Raw genomic sequence first — 22878 nt, 5'->3', positions numbered from 1 at the left:
ATGATGTTCTTCAAGCTCTGTATAAACACTAGTACCTCTGTACTAGCATGTGCAATGTACAGACCTCAGTGGCAACATGCAGACCCTATCAACTTCCTAATGGAAAATATTGACTCCCTTCTGCTACAACACAACTGTCAACATATTATAATTGTTGGTGACCTCAACCAGCACCTTATACAGAGAGACTTTGATGACCTTCTTGCAGTGTTTAACATGAGAAACTTTGTTGATTTCCCTACTCATATCTCTGGCTCCTCCCTTGACCCAGTAGTGAGTGATCTGGCAGAAGGCATAGTCACTTGTCAACCCCTCAGCTACGTTGGATCGTCTGACTACAAGGCTGTTTTTACCACACTTAAGATCCCAACAGAACGAGGTGAGGAATCCACACGCACAACCTGGCTATGGGAAAAAGGAAATTGGCCAGCCCTCTGCTCTGAGCTCGCCACCACCGACTGGAATGCTCTTCTCCAAGGGGATTTTTTTTTTTTTTTTTTTTTTTTACACAGGGTTTGACAAGGTTAAGGATCCCTAACTTTATTGACAAGCTATTTACAGGTTAAGGATTCCTAACTTTATTGGCAAGCTAAGAGCTGTTACCTACAACAGCTCATTTGAAAGCATTTTTATTGTTGTGAGACATACAAGTAGGGAACAGGATGAAGTTGGAGCCATCTGTGGGCCAGCATTTTCATTTGATCAACTGACTTTATCTCGTTGACATCATTATGCTGTACAAATGTGTTCCATACTCGAGTCATCCTGGGTATGTATGATCTCAGATGGAGTGATGTTCTGGAGAAGGGTACAGCCAGAGTGAAGTTGCTGCTTTCTGCCCGTCTTGTGGCATAAAAGCTTGTTTCACGCTGTCCTCGAAGTGGATCCAAGTGTGGTATTTTGACAATATTGGCCTTGTACATAACAGTAAGGCCACCCACATCCCTCCTATGTTGAAGGCTCTGCTGAAATGACAGATCTATCCAGGATGGGTCCAGGCGAGAGATAAGACGTCTTGCTCTGTTCTCTACTCTGTCAAGCAGTCGCAGATGAGAGGGGGGGCAGGCAAACCAAGAAAGTGGAGCATACTCAAGGTGTGAGCGTACTTGTGCCTCGTACAGGATCTTGCAACCCCTACTGTCAAGCAGATGCGAGATACGGCGAAGTGCTGTAAGCTTCCTAGCTGCCTTGTTTGCAAGATTTACAACATGGTTCTTCATGGTTAGTTTGGAGTCAAATTTCACCCCAAGGATATCAACTTCTTCTCCAGGTGCCAACACCCTCCCATTCATCCTTACTACTGCCCCAGCATTACCATCATGGTGCCTAGAGACGATCATCATTTTTCGTTTTCTCAGGTGCAAATGTTACTTGCCATCTATTTCCCCAAGCTGATACAGCTCTCAGCTGGTGATTGATGTAGCTTAGAGCAGCTGGCATTTCTTCTCTTGGATAAGTGAATGTCAGTGTACAGTCGTCTGCATATGCATGTGATTCTGGGATGAGATGGGATGTTGACAACCAAGTGAAAGCCTTCACTGGACACATCCTTAATCTACAACAAGAACGCATTCCTCACCGGCAATATGTGACGAAGCCTACAGATCAGCCTTGGTTTGGCTTTCGTTGTAGAGAGGCTGCTACTGCTAAGTACAAAGCATGGCAAAGGTATAAGAGACATCCTACCACCTATAACAGGAACTTGCACATGCAAGCCTGTAGGCATATGGGTGATGTTCAAAAGTGGGCCATTGCTAAATGGGAGGTGGACACTAAAAGAAAGTTAGCATCAGGTAGGGTAGGCTCCAAAACCTGGTGGTCCCTGGTCAAGGACACACAAGGTTATCTGCCTGATGAACTTATTCCACCTCTAAATCGACAGGATGGGACCACCTCTACTAGTAGTCAAGAGAAGGCGGACCTCTTTGCTGAACACTTTGCTACCAAAATGCAAGTTCCTGATCCAGCAAGGGACCCTCCTTGGCTAGCTGCAAGAACTGTGTCAAAACTGTCAGTGGTGACAATAAGGCAGGAGGAGGTGCATTTCCTACTTAAATCGCTTGACCAAGAAAAGGCTGTGGGCCCAGACAAGTTGAGCCCAAGATTGTTGAGAAGATGTGCAGACCAGCTAGCAGCACTTCTAACTCGCATCTTTCAGCACTGCCTAGTACAGTGTAAATGGCCCTCTCTATGGAAAGAGGCAAATGTAGTCCCTGTTCACAAAAAGAAGAGCAGAGCCGAAATCAGCAACTACAGACCAGTGTCACTCCTATCAATCACTGGTAAGATCCTTGAGACAATAATCTCAAGACAAATGACAGTTTTTTGACTACCACTCACTACTTTGTGATCGTCAATATGGCTTCAGGAAAGGTTACTCTGCTGCTGATCTGTTGTTAAACCTCTCCACTAAGTGGCACCAGTCACTGGATGAATCCAAAGTCAGCTGTGTGGTAGCACTGGACATTGCTGGCGCTTTCGACCGGGTGTGGCACCAGGGCCTCTTAGCAAAACTTTAAGCACTGGGAATTGCAGGCTCTACGCTATGTCTCCTCAGTGATTACCCTCATGGTAGATCTCTAAGTGTAGTTCTCAATGGAACGGAATCAGCAAGACATCCTATTGGGGCAAGTGTTCCACAAGGAAGCGTGCTGGGTCCATTGTTATGGAATGTCTACTTCAACGACCTTCTTCATCTCATCCCAGAATCACATGCATATGCAGACGACTGTACACTGACATTCACTTATCCAAGAGAAGAAATGCCAGCTGCTCTAAGCTACATCAATCACCAGCTGAGAGCTGTATCAGCTTGGGGAAATAGATGGCAAGTAACATTTGCACCTGAGAAAACGCAAATGATGATCATCTCTAGGCACCATGATGGTAATGCTGGGGCAGTAGTAAGGATGAATGGGAGGGTGTTGGCACCTGGAGAAGAAGTTGATATCCTTGCAAACAAGGCAGCCAGGAAGCTTACAGCACTTCGCCGTATCTCGCATCTGCTTGACAGTAGGGGTTGCAAGATCCTGTACGAGGCACAAGTACGCTCACACCTTGAGTATGCTCCACTTTCTTGGTTTGCCTGCCCCCCCTCTCATCTGCGACTGCTTGACAGAGTAGAGAACAGAGCAAGACGTCTCATCTCTCGCCTGGACCCATCCTGGATAGATCTGTCATTTCAGCAGAGCCTTCAACATAGGAGGGATGTGGGTGGCCTTACTGTTATGTACAAGGCCAATATTGTCAAAATACCACACTTGGATCCACTTCGAGGACAGCGTGAAACAAGCTTTTATGCCACAAGACGGGCAGAAAGCAGCAACTTCACTCTGGCTGTACCCTTCTCCAGAACATCACTCCATCTGAGATCATACATACCCAGGATGACTCGAGTATGGAATACATTTGTACAGCATAATGATGTCAACGAGATAAAGTCAGTTGATCAAATGAAAATGCTGGCCCACAGATGGCTCCAACTTCATCCTGTTCCCTACTTGTATGTCTCATAACAATAAAAATGCTTTCAAATGAGCTGATGTAGGTAACAGCTCTTAGCTTGCCAATAAAGTTAGGAATCCTTAACCTGTAAATAGCTTGTCAATAAAGTTAGGGATCCTTAACCTTGTCAAACCCTGTGTAAAAAAAAACAAAAAAAAAAAAAGAGAGACAGAGAGAGAGAGAGACAGAGAGAGACAGAGAGAGAGAGAGAGAGAGAGAGACAGAGACAGAGAGAGACAGAGAGAGAGACAGAGAGAGAGAGAGAGAGAGAGAGAGACAGAGAGAGAGACAGAGAGAGACAGACAGAGAGACAGAGAGAGTGAATATGAGTACATGAGAGAGGACACTCGTGGAGTTATGTAAACAAACCAGGCGAACGTGAGTTATGTAAACAAAGTGTACATGTCTCGTTTGTGTACAAGTTACATTGTGTACAAGTTGTCTGTACGTTGATATGGTAGAATAAATAAAGAGGAACACTCCCATTCTCATGTAACACCATTTTTTAAAAGAAATGACACTCTGAGTGAAGGCATATGAAAAGAATAATTTTCTACAGTTACCCCCGGTAATACATTTTCTCTTATGTTGGACTAGAGAAAACGTTATTCTTGCTGTCACTTGTACAAGTTGTCTGGCTCCCACATCTCATATTTGTTTATTTACTCTACTGTGGGGTTTACTTATTATCTTTATATGTTATGTATTGTATTTTTTATATAATTTTGAAAAAATATCATACATGGATTAATGAAAATGTGTATATTAACATAATATACGACATTTAATGAGACTCGATGATTATTATTGAGTATTATTATCATTACTAATATGGCATCTTGAGACATAAGACACTCTTACTAATTTTAATGGTACCTGCATGCCAGAACAGTGTGTAAGTTTATTTAGGTACAGGTATATATAGGTATAATATATATATATATATATATATATATATATATATATATATATATATATATATATATATATATAGATATATATATGTATATATATATATATATATATATATATATATATATATATATATATATATATATATAGGTATATATAGGTATATATATATATATATAGGTATATATAGATATTGGCAGTTTGGAGGGATATGTTGTGTATCTTTATATGTGTATGCTTCTAGACTGTTGTATTCTGAGCACCTCTGCAAAAACAGTGATAATGTGCGAGTGTGGTGAAAGTGTTGAATGATGATGAAAGTATTTTCTTTTTGGGGATTTTCTTTCTTTTTTGGGTCACCCTGCCTCGGTGGGAGACGGCCGACTTGTTGAAAAAAAAAAAAAAAAAAATATATATAAAATATGAAAACTTTTAAAATAAATGAGAGAGGTAGCGGCCAACAGGAGCATTCGGTATCTGGTTAGTCATTATGGGTATCGAATGTTAGCTGTGGCGCAAATATTAGTAATAACGGTTATCTATCACATTTATTTCAAATTGATATCAGAAACATGATAAATACTCTAGAACTGTAACAAAGACACTGAAATGAATAATATATGCCATATTCAAATTCAAATTCAAACTTTATTCTCTATAAGTATTACAATGCTGAGTTTACAGAATTTGGTTATTGTGTGGTTTACATGTAGTAAAATAATAATTACAGAGTGTACCACTAGAACGTCTAGCATGGCTAGGCATTTCGGGCAGACTTATATTAAATCTTAGGTTCAAAATGTTACAAAATTATGAGATAAGTTGGTATTATGGCTAAGTGACTAAATACTAGTTGTGAGTTTAGCAATGTGAATGCTTTTGTTTTGGCACTATACATAGTTTCAGTATTGGAGTATCACAGGCCAACTTTTGACTAGTTAAGATTCATTATTTTGAGATTGAGATTGATATTTCTGTTTATGGTCAAATGGGTGAGTGAGTGTAAGTGTGAACCACCAGGTGGTATTCGTATTATTAGTTGACAGGGTGTATCAGAGAGATAAGTGGTAGACAGTGGAGGCTGCTGGTCTGGGATAAGATCATAAGATAGATACATTTTCTTGTCTATACCTCTGGTCTATAACAAAAGAAAACAGTGTTTACATCAGGGCAAACACTTCTAATAATAATAATAATTTTATTTATTTTTTATTTTTTTATTTCTAGATCACTTGTCATAAGAAAAACCGCAACAATAGTGCAATTTTTCCTGATTTTTTTTTCTGAATCATATGCTATACTCTCTGTCTCATGGCATCTTAAGAAAAGATTAAACTCAGTGAACAATGTATGTCGATGGTAATAACAATTTATAATAATAATAATAATACTGTAATAATAATAATAATAATAATAATAATAATAATAATAATAATAATAATAATAATACAGTGGACCCCCGCATAACGATTACCTCCGAATGCGACCAATTATGTAAGTGTATTTATGTAAGTGCATTTGTACGTGTATGTTTGGGGGCTGAAATGGACTAATCTACTTCACAATATTTCTTATGGGAACAAATTCGGTCAGTACTGGCACCTGAACATACTTCTGGAGTGAAAAAATATCGTTAACCGGGGGTCCACTGTACTACAGTGGAACCTCTACTTGCGAGCGCATCCACGTGCGAGTTTTTCCAAATACGAGCAGTCGATGGGACGATTTTTTGCTTCTATACGTGAGCAAAATTTCCATAAGCGAGCAGACCTCAAGGCAGGTTCCTTGACGCTGGTTAGGGGCTCTTGCTCTTGATCTAGGGAACTGTATCTCATTTGTTTGTTGGACTATCTTATTGAAGCTTGGGTAATGTATGATGGAAAGATGCTTTTTAATGTACACCAAAAATGAAAGAAATTTAAGCATAAATAATGGAGTTCACTTCTCAGCAATTAGCCACCCCTTAGCGGTATTTTTGTATGGTTTTTATGGTTGTACAGTATTCTCGTTTTTTTGGTCTCATTTGATAGAATGGAAGATATATTACAGAAATAGATATGATTTTGATTGTTTTCACAACGAAAAGTACCTTGAAATTGAGCTCAACATAGGAGAAATGTTCAATTGCTTTGGCCATGTCCAATATGCAGTCATGAATGGGTTGACATTATTTATACAGTTATTGTAATAAGGCATAACAGTAAATCTTATATTTTGTGTGAATAAAGATTACACATTATTTATATTGTAATAATATGTACAATAATAATAATATGTATAATAATAATATGTATAATAATAATAAAATATAATACAATACAGTGGACCCCTGGTTTACAATGCCATTGGTATCCAATAAATCTGGTATTCGATGCATTGTATCGCAAAAATTTTGCCTGGCTTCCCGTTACAAAACCCGGTATACGCGATTCATCCGAGACGTGTCCACGTGTGGCCCGAACTGCCCCGTGTGTGCCAGTGTTTACCAACCAGCCAGTGTGCTTGCATCTAAGGATACATTCAGTACATTCCATATTATCACAGTGTTTTTGGTGCTTGTTACTGCAAAATAAGTCACCACGGGCCCCAAGAAAGCTTCTAGTGCCAACCCTTCAAGCCCAAGGGTGCTAATGACTATTGAAATGAAGAAAGAGATAATTGCAAAGTACGAAAGTGGAGTGCATGTGTTGGAGCTGGCCAAGGTGTATACAAAACCCCAATCAACCATCTCTACTATAGTGACCAGGAAAACGGCAATCAAGGAAGCTGTTGTTGCAAAAGGTGCAACTGTGATTACAAAACAGCGACCACAAGTGTTAGAAAATGTTGAGAGACTTATTGGTGTGGATAAATGAAAAACAGATAGCAGGAGATAGCATCTCTCAAGCGATCACTTGTAAAAATGCTAGGCAGTTGCATGACGATTTGGTAAAGAAATTGCCTGCAACCAGTGCTGATGTGAGTGAATTTAAGGCCAGCAAAGGTTGGTTTGAAAGATTTAAGAATCGTAGTGGCATACATAGTGTGATTAGGCATGGTGAGGCTGCCAGTTCGGACCAAAAAGCAGCTGAAAAATATGTGAAGGAATTCAAGGATTACATAGACAGTGAAGACTTGAAACCTGAACAAGTGTTTAATTGCAACGAAACAGGCCTGTTTTGGAAGAAATTGCCAAGCAGGACTTATATTACTCATGATTGTTATAGGAATGCAGTTAGAAGCCTGAGTAGATCTATAACCCACTATGATAACATGAACGTAGATAAGTATGTTTATGGAGCAACTTGCAATGTGAACAGACTGACTGATGTTGTAGTGACCAGGCTTAGGCTTGGTTACAAGTACTTCTGGCAGTTTGGGAGACACAGATGATGATCAAACTAAATGTAAATTATGTGATCAGGCATATGGTCACTCTCTTGAACACTATGTGCTTAATTGTCCACTTATTGAGGAATACAGAGACAGACAGTATAATAACCTATGTGACATTTTCATTAATAAGATATCTTGACATAAGATACCAGATATACTAAGCAAATTTCCTAAATTTGCCTGTAACAGATAAGTGAACTATAGATATGTAGATATAAATCCTTATGTATTCCTGTTAACCCTTTTGGGCCTAGTTCCTAGGCCTTTTGTGTATCCATATGCTCTCGCGCTACCGTCCACAGGATGGATATGGGGTGCACAATAAACTAGCCACTTCGGTGGCAAAATCTAATCTACTCAGGAGGAAAAGGCACTCCCAGGACAAGCCTATGAAAGACAGGCTTACTCTTCTGATGTGTGCCAATGCTAGTGGTGATTGCAAAGTGAAGCCTTTATTGGTGGATCACTCAAACTCCCAGAGCGTTCAGGCAAAAGAATATCCTCAAGGCTAATTTGTGTGTGCTGTGGAGGGCAAACACTAAGGCATGGGTCATTGGGGACTTTTTCTATGACTGGTTACACCATGCATTTGCCCCCAATGTGAAAAATTACCTAATTGAAAAGAAATTAGACCTTAAGTGCCTCCTGGTATTAGACAATGCCCCTGGTCATCCTACAGCCTTGGCAGAGCGACTTTCTGAGGACATGAGCTTCATTAAGGTCAAGTTTTTGCCCCCTAATACCACTCCTCTCCTGCAGCCCATGGACCAGCAGGTCATTTCCAACTTCAAGAAACTGTACACAAAAGCTATGTCTGAAAGGTGCTTTGAAGTGACCACAGACACTCTATTGACTCTAAAGGAGTTTTGGAAGGATCACTTTAATATCCTCAATTGTGTAAACCTTGGCTTGGGAGGGAGTGACTACGAGGACCTTGAACTCTGCCTGGAAAAAACTGTGGCCAGAATGTGTAGACAAAAGGGATTTCGAAGGGTTTGAGGCTAACCCTGGGAATCCTATGCCAGTTGAGGAATCCATTGTGGCATTGGGGAAGTCCTTGGGGTTGGAGGTTAGTGGGGAGGATGTGGAAGAGTTGTGGAGGAGGACAATGACGAACTAACCACTGATGAGCTGCTAGATCATCTTCAACAGCAAGAGGCCAGACCTGAGGAAACTGCTTCGGAGGAGGGGATGGAGAGACTGAAGAAGTTGCCTACTTCAAAGATTAAGGAAATGTGTACAAAATGGCTTGAAGAGCAAAGCTTTTTGGATGAAAATCACCCTCACACAGCTACTGCAAGCCGTGTTGGCAACCTGTACAATGACACTGTTGTGAAGCACTTTAGGAAAGTCATACAGGAACGAGAGGTACAGGCCTCTATGGACAGATATGTTGTGCGACAGAAGTCCAGCGACTCTCAAGCTGGTCCTAGTGGCATTAAAAGAAGAAGGGAAGTAACCCAGGAAAAGGACTTGCTACCTCAAGTCCTACTGGAAGGTGATTCCCCTTCTAAACAATAGGTTCGACACTCTCCCCTCCTCCCATCCCGTCAATCATCACCAGATCTTCATTAAAGGTAAGTGTCATGTATTCTATTGTTAGTAGAGTGCATACTACAAACTGTGCATGTCTTCTTCAGTTTGTGTGCATTAAGCTTAATATTTCACGTGGTAAAAGTTTTTTTTCATACTTTTGGGCGTCTTGCACAGAATAATTTGATTTCCATTATTTCTTATGGGGAAAATTGATTCGCTTTCCGACAATTTTGGTTTACGATGAGCTCTCAGGAACGGATTAATATCGCAAACCGGGGGTCCACTGTAATATTAATACGTATAATAATAATACGTATATAATAATAATGTACTACATAACAATAATTATAATAACAGACAGTTTCAAAAGGCCGTCACTAGATGGCAGTGTTTACCACAACAAAGCAGGAGCAGTTGTGGCTGCCTCCACCTGTTACATAATGACATATTTTATTCATTCTAGAGTATATATCAGGTTTCTATGTTATTTATATTGTTTATTATTTCATATTAGATAAACTGTGATAGATAAATAAACCGTAGAGTTGATGATAGCGATATATTCAAGGAGTATTTTGTCCTGTCTCCAAACAAACTCGTCGGCTGCCGCCACCACCACCACACATGTACACTGTATATAATGACATTTTATTCGTCCTAGAGTATATATCAGGTTTCTCTGTTATTTATATTGTTTGTTATGTCATATTAGATGAACTCTGATAGATAAATAAGCTGTTTAGATGATATTAGCAAAATTATTCAAGAAGTATTTTGTCCTGTCTCCAGACGAACTCTCATCCACCGCTGACACTGCCCATACCACTACATGAATTACATATTTTATTAATTTTAGAGTATATATCAGGTTTCTATGTTATTTATATTGTTTATTATGTCATATTAGATGAAGTGAGATAGATAAATAAGCCGTAGCATTGATATTAGTGAAATTATTGAAGTACAGAATTCCACTGGAACAGCTTAATTGCATTTCAATTAATTTAAATGAGAAAAATTGACTCTGCAAACAAGCAAATCCAGTTGCGAGCAAGGTCATGGAACGGATTAAACTCGCAAGTAGAGGTTCCACTGTGATGATAATAATAATAATAATAATAATAATAATAATAATAATAATAATAATAATAATAATAATACTTTATATAGGTAGTAGGTTGGTAGACAGCAACCACCCAGGGAGGTACTACCGTCCTGCCAAGCGAGTGTAAGACGAAAGCCTGTAATTGTTTTACATGATGGTAGGATTGCTGGTGTCCTTTTTTTCTGTCTCATAAACATGCAAGATTTAAGGTACGTCTTGCTACTTCTACTTACACTTAGGTCACATTACACAAACATGTACAAGCATATATATATATACACCCCTCTGGGTTTTCTTCTATTTTCTTTCTAGTTCTTGTTTATTTCCTCTTATCTCCATGGGGAAGTAACAGAATTCTTCCTCCGTAAGTCATGCGTGTTGTAAGAGGCGACTAAAATGCCGGAAGCAAGGGGCTAGTAACCCCTTCTCCGGTATAAATTACTAAATTTGAAAAGAAAAACTTTTGTTTTTCTTTTTGGGCCACGCTGCCTTAGTGGGATACGGCCGGGTTGTTGGGAAAAAAAAATTAAAAAGAAAATATTTTATAATACTACTAACAATTTATAATAATAAACAATAACAACAATAAATAATCGCTCTGGAGCACTTTAACCCTTTGAGGGTTTCGGCCGTACTAGTACGGCTTACGACCCAGGGTTTTTGACGTACTAGTACGCCTAAGTTCTAGTGCCCTCAAATCTAGTGGGAGAAAGCTGGTAGACCTTCATATGAAAGAATGGGTCTATGTGGTTAGTGTGCACAGTATAAAAAAAATCCTGCAGCACACAGTGCATAATGAGAAAAAAAACTGACCGTTTTTTTGGGAATAAAACAGCGACTTTGCACTTTATTTTCGTATGGTATTTATTGTTGTGTTCTAGTTTTCTTGGTCTCATTTTATAGAATGGAGGACATATTACAGACATTGAGATGATTTTGACTGGTTTTACAATGAAAAGTACCTTGAAATTGAGCTCAAAGTAGCAGAAATGTTCGATTATTAACAAAGTTCAAAAGTAAACAAATTATGCTGTGTCCAATACACGTCAGCTGGCGAGTCTAATATTATTTTGCAAGTGCACCAATATTATTTATACCAGTTTTTACACTAATGCAGTACTCTGCATAACAGTAAATCTTCTATTTTTTGTGAGAATAAAAATTCAAAGTGGAAAGCAAAAGAATGTAAGAGGTGCCTTGAGACGTGACTAATGAACAGAAGAAATGTCATTTTAGTGCCAGGAATGTCTTTCTTGTTTATTCTGGACCCTATTCGGAAATTGGCATCTTTTGAAATTTGTGTGAAATTGGCAAAATTGCTTTATTCTGACCACTGTACTGGATAGTTGAAATTGATAAATGGGTGGTTTCTTGCACTCATTCGATAGAAAAAATGGAGTTCTAGCGAAATATTCATGTTTTTTGTCAACTAGTACAGTGGAATTGGCCGAAAATGGGGCTCAAATTGGGCAAAAATCGCCGATGCGTATAAACAACGCCAATACCGCTAATTTCGCGAGAGCATAATTCCGTAAGTTTTCCATCAAATTTCAAACTTTTGGTGTCATTATGATCGGGAAAAGTTTCTCTATCTTTTCATAAGAGAAAATTATTTTTTTTTTTTTTTAAATTTGGCCGACCCTGAGAACGAGTCTTGGAGAGGGCCTGTCGACCCTCAAAGGGTTAAATAGCATACATATTTCGTACATGTATAGGTTTGTTAACCGACATTTAAAGCACTCCAGTGATTGTATTATTATTACTGTAATATTATTATTACCATCGACATACGTTGTTCACTGAGTTTAATAATTTCTTAAGCTGCTACGATACACCGAGAATGTAAACACACATACGAACACACCAGCTAACCCCTTTACTGTGAACTTCTTTTTTACTTCTTCCATTATCCTCTTGTTTTTCCTCTTCCAAGAGAAAAAAACAAGAAATTTGTACGAATATGTAGTCTTGGAGACTGTGAAAGCTAGTGTACTGAGTGGCTCCAGGAAGGAGATTCAGATGCTTGACACTGAGACACTGCGCTGCCCGTTTGTGACCCAAGTTAAGATAAGATTTTTAAGATAAGATTTCGTTCGGATTTTTAACCCCGGAGGGTTAGCCACCCAGGATAACCCAAGAAAGTCAGTGCGTCATCGAGGACTGTCTAACTTATTTCCATTGGGGTCCTTAATCTTGTCCCCCAGGATGCGACCCACACCAGTCGACTAACACCCAGGTACCTATTTGCTGCTAGGTGAACAGGACAACAGGTGTAAGGAAACGTGTCGAATGCTTCCACCCGCCGGGAATCGAACCCGGGCCCTCCGTGTGTGAAGCGGGAGCTTTAGCCACCAGGCCACCGTATAGTATACAATAACGACTCGTCAGAGAGCCTGTCGTAACTCCGAGTTGTCAGTAAATGAATACGTCAGTAAGTGAGGAGAGGCTGTATATGTAAAATCTGCAATAACATTCAAACAACTGAAATTCTGAAAAGTTTACAGACATAATCGATAAGACATGGAGCTCACATAGGATATAAACAAACAGTAGTGCACAGAAGCTATAATAGTATATCAGGGAACCATAAAAACAAATTTTTGGTTGTAATTTTAAATGTCCATATTAGCAAATCACAGTAAAGGAAAGTGTCACAGAGTATGGCCCTCCTGTATTATGTGTACATCTGAATCTGTATAATGTGAACCATAAAAACAAATTTTTGGTTGTAATTTGAAATGTCCATATTAGCAAATCACAGTAAAGCAAAGTGTCATAGAGTATGGCCCTCCTGTATTATGTGTACATCCGAATCTGTATAATGTTATACTCTGTTCTACTGAAGAAATATTTGTAAGGAAAGTATCTACTTGGAAAATAACAACAATGTTGTTATTTATTATTATTGTCATCATTATTTTTGTTAATTGCAAAACAATAGGCAGGTCTCATAAATTATGGCTTGGATATGATCAAATTCATTAGCCACAAATTCTGTTACCCGAAATGCACACTGTTCCAGTCAATTTTGATACATGAAATCCCACTGCATCACAGTATAGTTCTTAATCTACTTGAAAATTGTGAAGGTTATTCATACTACTAATATCCATCCTTATTCAATAATGAATATAATTTAGTTCTCAACCTATTAATGCAGACTTTCAAAACACTAAAAAGCTAACTGCTTTTCTTTAATCCCCGTGTACAACAAAATCATTAGAAACAATAAAAATGAAAATGTAATTTTAACTTACCTAGAAGAGCTTTGGCTAGGGCAATGCTGTCTTGATCAAAGAAATCTTCTGACAATCTTAAATCAACACTAAGTCTTTTTTCTGAAGATTGTGCATTACAAGATTTATTAGATTCTCTCTTTATATGAGCATCTTTCATCAACCCAATAATCCTATTTGCTTTTATTTCTTCCTCAAATTCCTCATCACTTCCTTCAATATTACCTTTCATTACTTGACCAGACTCACTGTCATTATGGGCAAATTCCCCACTGCTTTGTTCAAGAAAGTACGGACTTAATGTTGCACTTTGTGTGGAGCTTGAAGAACTATCAGCCTTTGGCATTTTTGTGCAAGACAGCAACTTTCTTCTGTATCTCTTAGACATCCTTATTCTCTGATGTTTTAAACAATGTTATGACGTACAAAAAATGTCTTTTTAGGAACAACTTCACCTAAAACAAGCATTAAAATATTTGTTTAAGTTCAGAAAAAAACATAATTCAATTATATTACAGTACAATACATGGAAACTTTAGCATCAGACTGTGTTTATTCCTTAAAACATTATGTTGTATATTATTAGTATATAATATTTAATACCTAATAAAATAAAAACTTCTTGAATATATATTCTTGTTATAATTTTATACACTCATTAAAAAATTATTTCCTAGCTACTGTTTTCCTTATTGCGTTTGTGAAAGTCTTGAGCCATCCATGCACTCATTCTTCCCATAGTCTGAACATAATCCATCATGGAAGCAAACTTATTGGCACTTTCTATATATGCCTTCTGTTTCAGATATGCATTATAAGAGTAGTCCTGCCAATAATTTGCATAGTTATGGCAATAATAATCTCCATTTAGTTGTGGCACTTGATTACTTTCCAAATCTTGATAATTCCCAAAATTCATCTCGTGTGCCATATTATGGTTGATTTTATGAAAATTGGATTGACTATGATGCTTCTGGGTATTAGTACCATTAACTTCTTGTTGCTGGGTTTGGTTAGGATAGTCATACATAGACTGATTTCCATACTGCCATTGTCTACTGTATGTGCCACCATGTACATCATTGAGAGCATGTGTGTGACTGCCATCCACACTAGCAAATGAAGCATATTTTTTAATATGTCTTACTTTCCTTTGTACTTTGGTCTGATTTTGTCCTCTACTAAGCCTTGTTTTGTCAGGATACTTGCAACTTTCTGGTTGCTGTTCTTCATTTCTGATATGCATATTTTGTATGGGACTATATGCTTTTGAAAGTATTTTCTCTCTCCTTTTATTTTTAGGCTTAGGATAATCAGTGGCATCACTACTCGAGATTTCAGTTGAATAATAAGACTCGGATGATTTCTTTATTTCACTGTTTGCATTCTGTTTACATTCACTTTCCTTGGAAATCACAGAACCATTCACTGTTGCAGCTTTGTTACCAGTGAGGTTTTCAGAAGATTCTCCAGCCACCAATATTGGTGTCAACTCATCTGACAAACCACATTCTGTTTCTCCATTACCATAATGGTTTAGGACTGTCACTGCATCTTTTCCTTCAATTAATGCTTCCAGGCCTTTATGAATATCAGTTTCATTATCAACCCAAATTTCATCGACAGAAATTGCTTTTTGCTCGTGCTCTTCTTGAATAATTTTCCAGTGATTATCAAGTGCATTTATACCAGCGTTAGTTGGCTTTAGTGTGTTTGGCACAGATGGTACTCGTACTTTTGGGTTATCAGCAGCTGAGATACTGTCATATTTTTCTGAACATTCTGATAGTATGTCTGAATAGGATATGTTCACTGTAGGTGGTTTGGAATTGATTCCCTCTAACAAGGTTAATACTTTTTTGTAAATTTCTTCTTTAATCTGAGCTGCCTCTTCTTTCTTTTTATCTGCTGCAGTTTTCTTCTTATGTACAGTTTGTAGGTGAAATACCTCATGCTGATAATCTTTAGTTTTCTTGGTATTCTCCTTATTAGTCATAATGTCTTGGTTATACATTTTACCAAATTCCTTTGGTTCTTTAAAGTTTTTGGATTTGCAGGAATTCCTCTTGAAGACTGAATTATTATCCTTGTTTTCTTTACCGGAATCTTCTAATGATTCCTCATCTTTGATCTTATTCTTTTCTCTTAATTTAGAATCTTTTCCTTTAGTTATATTTCCCTTATCCATAGATTCCTTAGCTTTATCATCCCTTTTTTTGCCATATACTTGTCTAGAATTTTTCTCCACCCACATCTGTAGCTCATCATCAGATAAATACTCCATTTCTTCCATACTTTTAACATCCTTACTAGCAATACTGGACTTCCAGCCCTCTTGCAGAAGACAAATCCTCACATTTGCCAAAGATGCAATAGCCCTCATAGCTTGCCATTCGTCTCCCTCTGTGGCAAGAGTAATGGCAGCACCTCGCGAACCAAAACGCCCTGCTCGCCCTACTCGATGAAGATATGTAGCCTGATCGCGAGGCATGTCAAGATTGACAACAAGATTAACATGTTCCGAGTCAAGTCCACGGGCAGAAAGATCAGTTGACACAAGGACTCGGCACTTATAGGAACACAGTGCTTCCAGCGCCTCTAAACGGTCACTCTGTGTCTGACCACCAGTTAGATAAGAAACCGGCCAGCCTGATGCTCTTAATGCATTGCATATAGATTCAGCACGTAGCTGAGAGCTTGAAAATACAAGACACTGATTAAATGTTACAGTGGCAAGAAGAGCCTGAAGTTCAGTTAATTTTATCTGTTGTCTCCGATGTAGTTGATGGTGATATGGAAGTAATCTTACAAATTGGTTAACACCCAAAAGGGCAGGAGAATCTCTCCCGAGTCGAACATGGTTTGGTGATCGCATAAGTCCTTCTGCAACTTTGGCAACATCTTCAGTGTATGTTGCACTAAGACCTATTACTTGTTTATTCAGAGGCAGGGCAGAAGCCAAATGGACTACACTTTCTGCAAATTGACCAGTTAGAAGTTGGTCTGCTTCATCCAACACAAGCAATCTAATATTATCCACTTTAAGAAGGCCTTGTTCAACAAGTTGAGTTAAGCGACCTGGCGTTCCTACTGCTATGTGACAGCAATTAAGTTTTGCTATGTCTTCAGACAAATGAATTCCACCAATAAATGTAAAGGCTCTCAGTTGCAGCATAGCACTACCAATTGCATTTATTACTTGAGTTATCTGTACAGCTATTTCACGAGTCGGTGCAATAACTAGAACCTGTGTTGTAGGAGCAGATACATTTACCATTTCCAATGCAATGACGGCAAAAACACATGTTTTACCAGTACCACTCTTTGCTTGCACTACTAAGTCCAGCCCACATCGACCAAGAGGAATGGCAGCTAACTGGATGGGACTCGGTCGCTCAAAACCTGAAGATTTTAATCCTTGCAGTACATGGTCAGATAAGTACATGCCATTAAAGTCCACATTTTCCTCTATATGAATATCGATTGTTCTCTCCTTATCCTCAAGCTTATGAGCTTTTCTCTGAGCCATTTTTTCTATACTATTCAAGTAAAGAGTTATCAGCTTCTACACTTTTCTGAAATATAAATTATTTGCATTTAATACATTGTACAGTATCACAAAAATCACAATATATAACAAATTAAATAATTGAAATTTACATTCTTCTGAATTCAAAATTAAAATCTTAAATTACTGAAGGTTAAACTGGAAACAGAACTAATAGTAAAATAAAATTAGGATGCAAGGATACTCAAATCTAGCCAGTTATGATTTAATGGTAGACACAGCAGGGAGAGCAAAACTTAATTTAGGTAAAACTAATTTACACAATTTTTATAAAATACTAGCTCTACATGAGTTGTTGAATGCTTGTGAAGAGAGGGAGGCATTGTTTTCTTGCACAGGGCAGAGAAGTATAACATCTTTCAGGAGTGAAGGAGAGCCAGATGTGTGTGTGGGGAGTTGTATGTGACAGTGGGTAGAATGAAAGGGAGGTAAAGTAGCTGGAATAGACAAAATGAAAACATGAATGTTAACAGCAGATGGATTAGCTGCTGCATTTGTTCAATACATGCATGAAAAGGGGTAAGGTCCCTAGGGATTCGCAGAACGTATAGTTCCTTTGTATAATGGAAAAGGGGATAAATAAGTGTGTATGAATTTTAGGGGAATAAGCCTGTTGAGTATACTGGGAAAAGTGTATGGTAGAGTTCTTACTGAAAGAATTATGGGTAAGAGAGTAGGACTTCAAAGATGTTTTAGGAAAGGAAGGGGATGTGTAGGCTAAGTGTTTCCATGGAAGTACATAAAGTGCATAATACTCAGATATAGGTAAGGCACTTTGCATTGCATTTATGGATTTGGAAAAGGCATATGATAGGGTGGATTGGAGAGCAATGTGGCAGATGTTGCAAATGTATGGAATAGGTGGTAGGTTATTAAAAGTGGTTAAGAGCTTTTATGTGGACAGGGAGCTCAGGTTAGGGTATATAGGAGAGAGGAAGATTATTTTCCAGTAAAAGTAGGTCTTAGACAGGGATATATGATTTAAGCATGATTGTTTAACATATTTTTAGATGGAGTTGTCAAACTAAACACTATGGTGTTAGGGAGAGGTATGGACTTTAAAGATGGCAAATCTGATACAGAGTGCGAGTTGTAACAGTTGCTTTTTCCCAATGACATGGTTCTTTTGGAAGATTCTGAAGAGACATTGCAAAGGTTAGTAAATGCATTTGGGAGGGTATGTAAAAGGAGATTAAAAGTGAATGCTGGCAAGAGCAAGGTGATGACAGTATAAAAAAACACAGGCAATGAGAAAATGGATATCAGATTGGATGGGGGGAGTAAATGTATTCAGAAATTGGGGAGTGGACTTATCAGTGATGGTTCTATTATGGACGAGGTGCGAACCATAGAACTGACAAGGAAAAATGGGTGGTGCATTAAGGCATCTGTAATATACCAGAGTACAGTATATCGGTACCAACACTGTTGTACGAGTGTGAAGCACAGGTTTCAAATGTTGTGGTGAGGAGGAAGCTGGAAGTTGGAGGCTGTGTATGACAACATGAGTAGTCTCAATAGCACAAGAGACCCAAAAATTTGAAACTGCCAGAAGATTCCTAATATTCCCTATCTGGCATCCACCTCAAACCCAATGTTGAAAAGGCATGTCTTCTTTATTGCTATTCATGACAATAACCATCCATGTTCAAGCATATCTTCCTCCATTATTCATTCTTGTGTAAGTTTATTTAGGTGCAAGTACACATAAGTACAATTATCATACATAGTGTAAATTACTCCCATATATTGTACCACATGTTTAAATTCTCTTCATTTAGACAGATGTTTTACTGAGAAATTTACACAAAATAATCATTGTGCCTAACTTCTAATATCCATGTATGCTAAAAAAAAACTTCATATAACTTCTATTGCATTAAACTAAGTTAATAAATTAGTTTCACTCACCCTGTCTTACCTCGATAATTAATTTTTTTTTTTTTTTTTTTTTATCAATTCTGTTGTAACCTATACTAAACTATGTTCTTAGAGCTAGGCTAAGTTCTGCTCAAAATGCAGTAAATCCTATGGGCTTTCTGATTATTTTATATTTTGTAATGCTGTGACTGGACATGAAGAATCTTAATCTACAGGTTAATAGTCTGAATAAAATCTTCAAGAAAATAAAGAATTCTTTCCTGTTCGTGTCCTAAGTATTGGGCCTCTCCTTAAACAAGATGGGACTTACACAGATGACAGCAAAGACATGAGTGAGATACTGAAGTCCCAATATGAATCAGCATTTACTGAGCTGTTAATCAGACTAAGGGTCGACAATGTAAATGATTTTTTTATGACCGAGACTCAAAAACTTGTCAATTCAAGAATTTCTGATATAATCCTAACACCATAGGACTTTAAAAAAGCAATAAATGACATGCCCATGCACTCTGCCCCAGCCCCAGACTCCTGCAACTCTGTGTTCATCAAGAACTGCAAGAAACCCCCCTTTCACATGCATTAACTATTCTATGGAGAAGGAGCACGAACACAGGGTGTCATCCCACAGTCACTTAAAACAACAGATATAGCCCCACTTTACAAGGGTGGCAGTAAAGCAATTGCAAAGAATTACAGACCAACTGCACTAACGTCCCACATCATAAAAATCTTTAAAAGGGTTCTAAGAAGCAAGACTGCCAACCACTTGGATACCCATCAATTGTACAACCCAGGGCAGCATGGGTTTAGAGATCACTCCTGCCTCTCACAGCTACTGGATCACATTGACATGGTCTTGGATGCATTGGAGAACAATCAAAATGCTGTTATATACACAGACTTTGCGAAAGCCTTCAACAGGTGTGATCACGGTGTAATAGCACATAAAATGCATGATAAAGGAATAACAGTAAAAGTCGGTAAATGGATCTATAACTTCCTAACAAATAAAACACAAAGAGTAATAGTAAATAGAGTAAAGTCAGAGGGGGTTACAGTGAAAAGCTCTGTTCCACAAGGTACAGTTCTTGCCCCCCCCCCCCCACCCCATCCTTTTCCTCATCCTCATATCCAACATAGACAGAGATGTAAGCCACAGCACCATGTCCTCCTCTAATGATGATGATACCAGAAGTTGCATGACAGTGTTATCCATCGAGGACACTGCACATCTCCAAGCAGACATTAACCAAGTCTTTAAATGGGTGTCAGAAAATAATATGAAGTTCAATGAAGATAAATTTCAATTTCTCCACTATGGAAATCTCAAAGAAATAAAAACTGTGTTGGAGTATAAAATAAATTCAAATCACACAACAAAGTGAAAAACTAATGTGAAAGACCTGGGAGTGGTAATGTCAGAGAATCTTGCTTTCGAAGATCACAACAATGTAGTATCTACCCCATTTGCTAGGAAAATAATAGGATGGATAATGAGAACATTCAAAATTGGGGATGCCAAGCCAATGATGATTCTCTTCAAATTGCTTGTTCTCTCCAGGCTGGAATATTGCTGTACACTAATGGAGCCTTTCAATGAAGGTTAAACTGCATACCTAGAAAATATACAGAGAACCTTTACTGCATGTAAAAGTACCATGAAGCACCTAAATTACTAGGAATGGTTGAAGGCCCTTGATCTGTACTCCTCGGAATGCAGGTGAAAAAGATACATGATAATATACATCTGGAAAATCTTAGAGGGACTAGTCCCAAATCTACACACCGAAATCACTGCCTACGAAAGCAAAAGACTTGGCAGGCAGTGCAGCATTCCCCCAGTGAAAAGCAGGGGTGCCATGAGTGAGCTAAGAGACAACACAATAAGTGTCAGGAGGCCAAGACTGTTCAACTGCCTCCCAGAATACATAAAGGGGATTACCAACAGACTTCTAGCTGTTTTCAAGAGAGCTGGACAGACACCTATAGTCAGTACCTGACCAGCCATCTGTGTGTGGCCAGCAGTAACAACCTGGTTGGTCAGGCCCTGACCCACCAAGAGGCCTGGTCTTGGACTGGGCCAAAGGGGTGCTGACCCTCTGAATACCCTCCAGGTACTCCAGGTAACCTATACTGAAGGGCCAGTCCATCACCAACATCAAGGATCCTCTACTGAAGGGCCAGCTCTTCAATATCAAGGAGCTTCTACTGAAAGGCCAGTCATTCAACATCAAGGAACCTCTACTGAGGGGCTAGTCCTTCACCCAGTGGCCTGGAGGCTAAAGCTCCCGCTTCACACACGGAGGGCCCGGGTTCGATTCCCAGCGGGTGGAAACATTTCAACACGTTTCCTTACACCTGTTGTCCTGTTCACCTAGCAGCAAATAGGTACCTGGGTGTTAGCCGACTGGTGTGGGTCGCATCCTGGGGACAAGATTAAGGACCCCAATGGAAATAAGTTAGACAGTCCTCGATGACACACTGACTTTCTTGGGTTATCCTGGGTGGCTAACCCTCTGGGGTTAAAAATCCGAAGAAAATCTTATCTTAAGGACTCTATTGAGCGGCCAGTCCTTCAACATCATGAAACATCTACTGAAGGGCCAGTCCTCCACTAACATCAAGAAACATCAACTGAGGGGCCAGTCCTTCACCAACATCAAGGAACCCCTACAAAGGGGCCAGTCATTCACCAACATCAAGGAACCCCTACAGAGGGGCCAGTCCTTTACCAACATCAAGGAACCCCTACAGAGGGGCCAGTCCTTCACCAACATCAAGGAACCCCTACAGAGGGGCCAGTCCTTCACCAACATCAAGGAACCCCTAGAGGGGCCAGTCCTTCAACATCAAGGAACCCCTACAGGAGCCAGTCCTTCACCAACATCAAGGAACTCCTACAGAGGGGCCAGTCCTTCACCAACATCAAGGAACCCCTACAGAGGGGCCCGTCCTTCAACATCAAGGAACCCCTACAGAGGGGCTTGTCCTTCACCATCAAGGAACCCCTACAGAGGGGCCAGTCCTTCCATTCGAAAATTGCTTCTCCACAATAATCTGAGGCAGCGAACACTTCAGTACTCACCAAATTATTATAAAAAATAAAAAAGACGCGGTAAACCTACAAGGGTCGTACAGCAATACTCACCAAAACAGTTAGTACCTGAGGCAAACTCCAGCTGCCTAACACACCTGAAGCTTTTCTACTCTGCTCAGAAAAGCCAGCACTCTCCTCTGAAATATGTTTATAATACAGACTATGGAAGTCTACTGGACGAGTGAGTGATGAGAGAGTGAGAGTGTGTGTGCGTGCTGACTCAGGGAACAATGTCAACTTCCATCGCCGCCTCCCTCGCTATAAACATTGAAGAAACTCGAATGGAAAAAAAAATAAATCAAATACAAGTTTTTATGTAGGTCTGTATAGTTTTACATATGTTACATATTTTATAGCTTTACAATATTTACTTTGTCTTATACTTAATTCTAACTATAGATTCACTATAAATCTTATGATAACTAGCATTGATCCTGATACCGACCTCTTATCTAATGACTTAAATGAATCAAACAGTAACTGTAATTACTACACAGCAGAACAATCAAAGGCACTTCTCAGAGCCAACAACAACATAACTCTCTTTAACTACAATATCAGATCTTTAAGCAAACATTACGATGACCTCACAGCATTACTAAATTCCCTGCATACCAGTATGTCCATCATTACTCTCACCGAAACCTGGCTAAAGCCCGAT

General features: G+C 38.9%; 2 protein-coding genes across 5 annotated transcripts in view; both read right to left on the bottom strand.

The window, feature by feature from the left end:
- Positions 1-22482, bottom strand: part of LOC138852518 (putative 3-methyladenine DNA glycosylase) — a 78881-nt gene extending 56399 nt beyond the window's left edge. Inside the window, exons 1-2 of one of the 3 annotated variants that reach the window (XM_070083788.1) lie at positions 22379-22482; positions 13690-14123 (exon numbers count right to left, since the gene is read on the bottom strand). In XM_070083788.1, coding sequence (XP_069939889.1) covers positions 13690-14056 — 367 coding nt within the window. In that variant the 5' untranslated portion in view covers positions 14057-14123; positions 22379-22482. Of the gene's footprint in view, positions 1-13689; positions 14124-22312 lie in introns of all 3 variants that reach the window. The other 2 variants (XM_070083778.1, XM_070083793.1) reach the window with 2 other exon arrangements.
- On the bottom strand, positions 14052-22409 carry LOC128689550 (probable ATP-dependent RNA helicase ddx20). Of its 2 annotated transcripts, none has more exons than XM_053777931.2 (2): positions 22269-22409; positions 14052-17243 (listed from the first exon to the last, which is right to left on the bottom strand). In XM_053777931.2, the coding sequence occupies exon 2, from the start codon at positions 17195-17197 to the stop codon at positions 14342-14344; it is 2856 nt and encodes a 951-aa protein (XP_053633906.1). In that variant the 5' UTR covers positions 17198-17243; positions 22269-22409; the 3' UTR covers positions 14052-14341. The 2 variants fall into 2 exon arrangements, with proteins under 2 accessions (XP_053633906.1, XP_053633924.1); XM_053777949.2 differs by having other exon boundaries at positions 22284-22407.
- Positions 22483-22878: the final 396 nt, after the last annotated feature.

This window comes from Cherax quadricarinatus, chromosome 1, assembly GCF_038502225.1.
Source record: "Cherax quadricarinatus isolate ZL_2023a chromosome 1, ASM3850222v1, whole genome shotgun sequence".
NCBI classification, from domain to species: Eukaryota; Metazoa; Arthropoda; class Malacostraca; order Decapoda; family Parastacidae; genus Cherax; species Cherax quadricarinatus.
The sequence above is the reverse complement of the archived record's forward strand: the minus strand, read 5'-3'. Positions and strand labels throughout refer to the sequence as shown.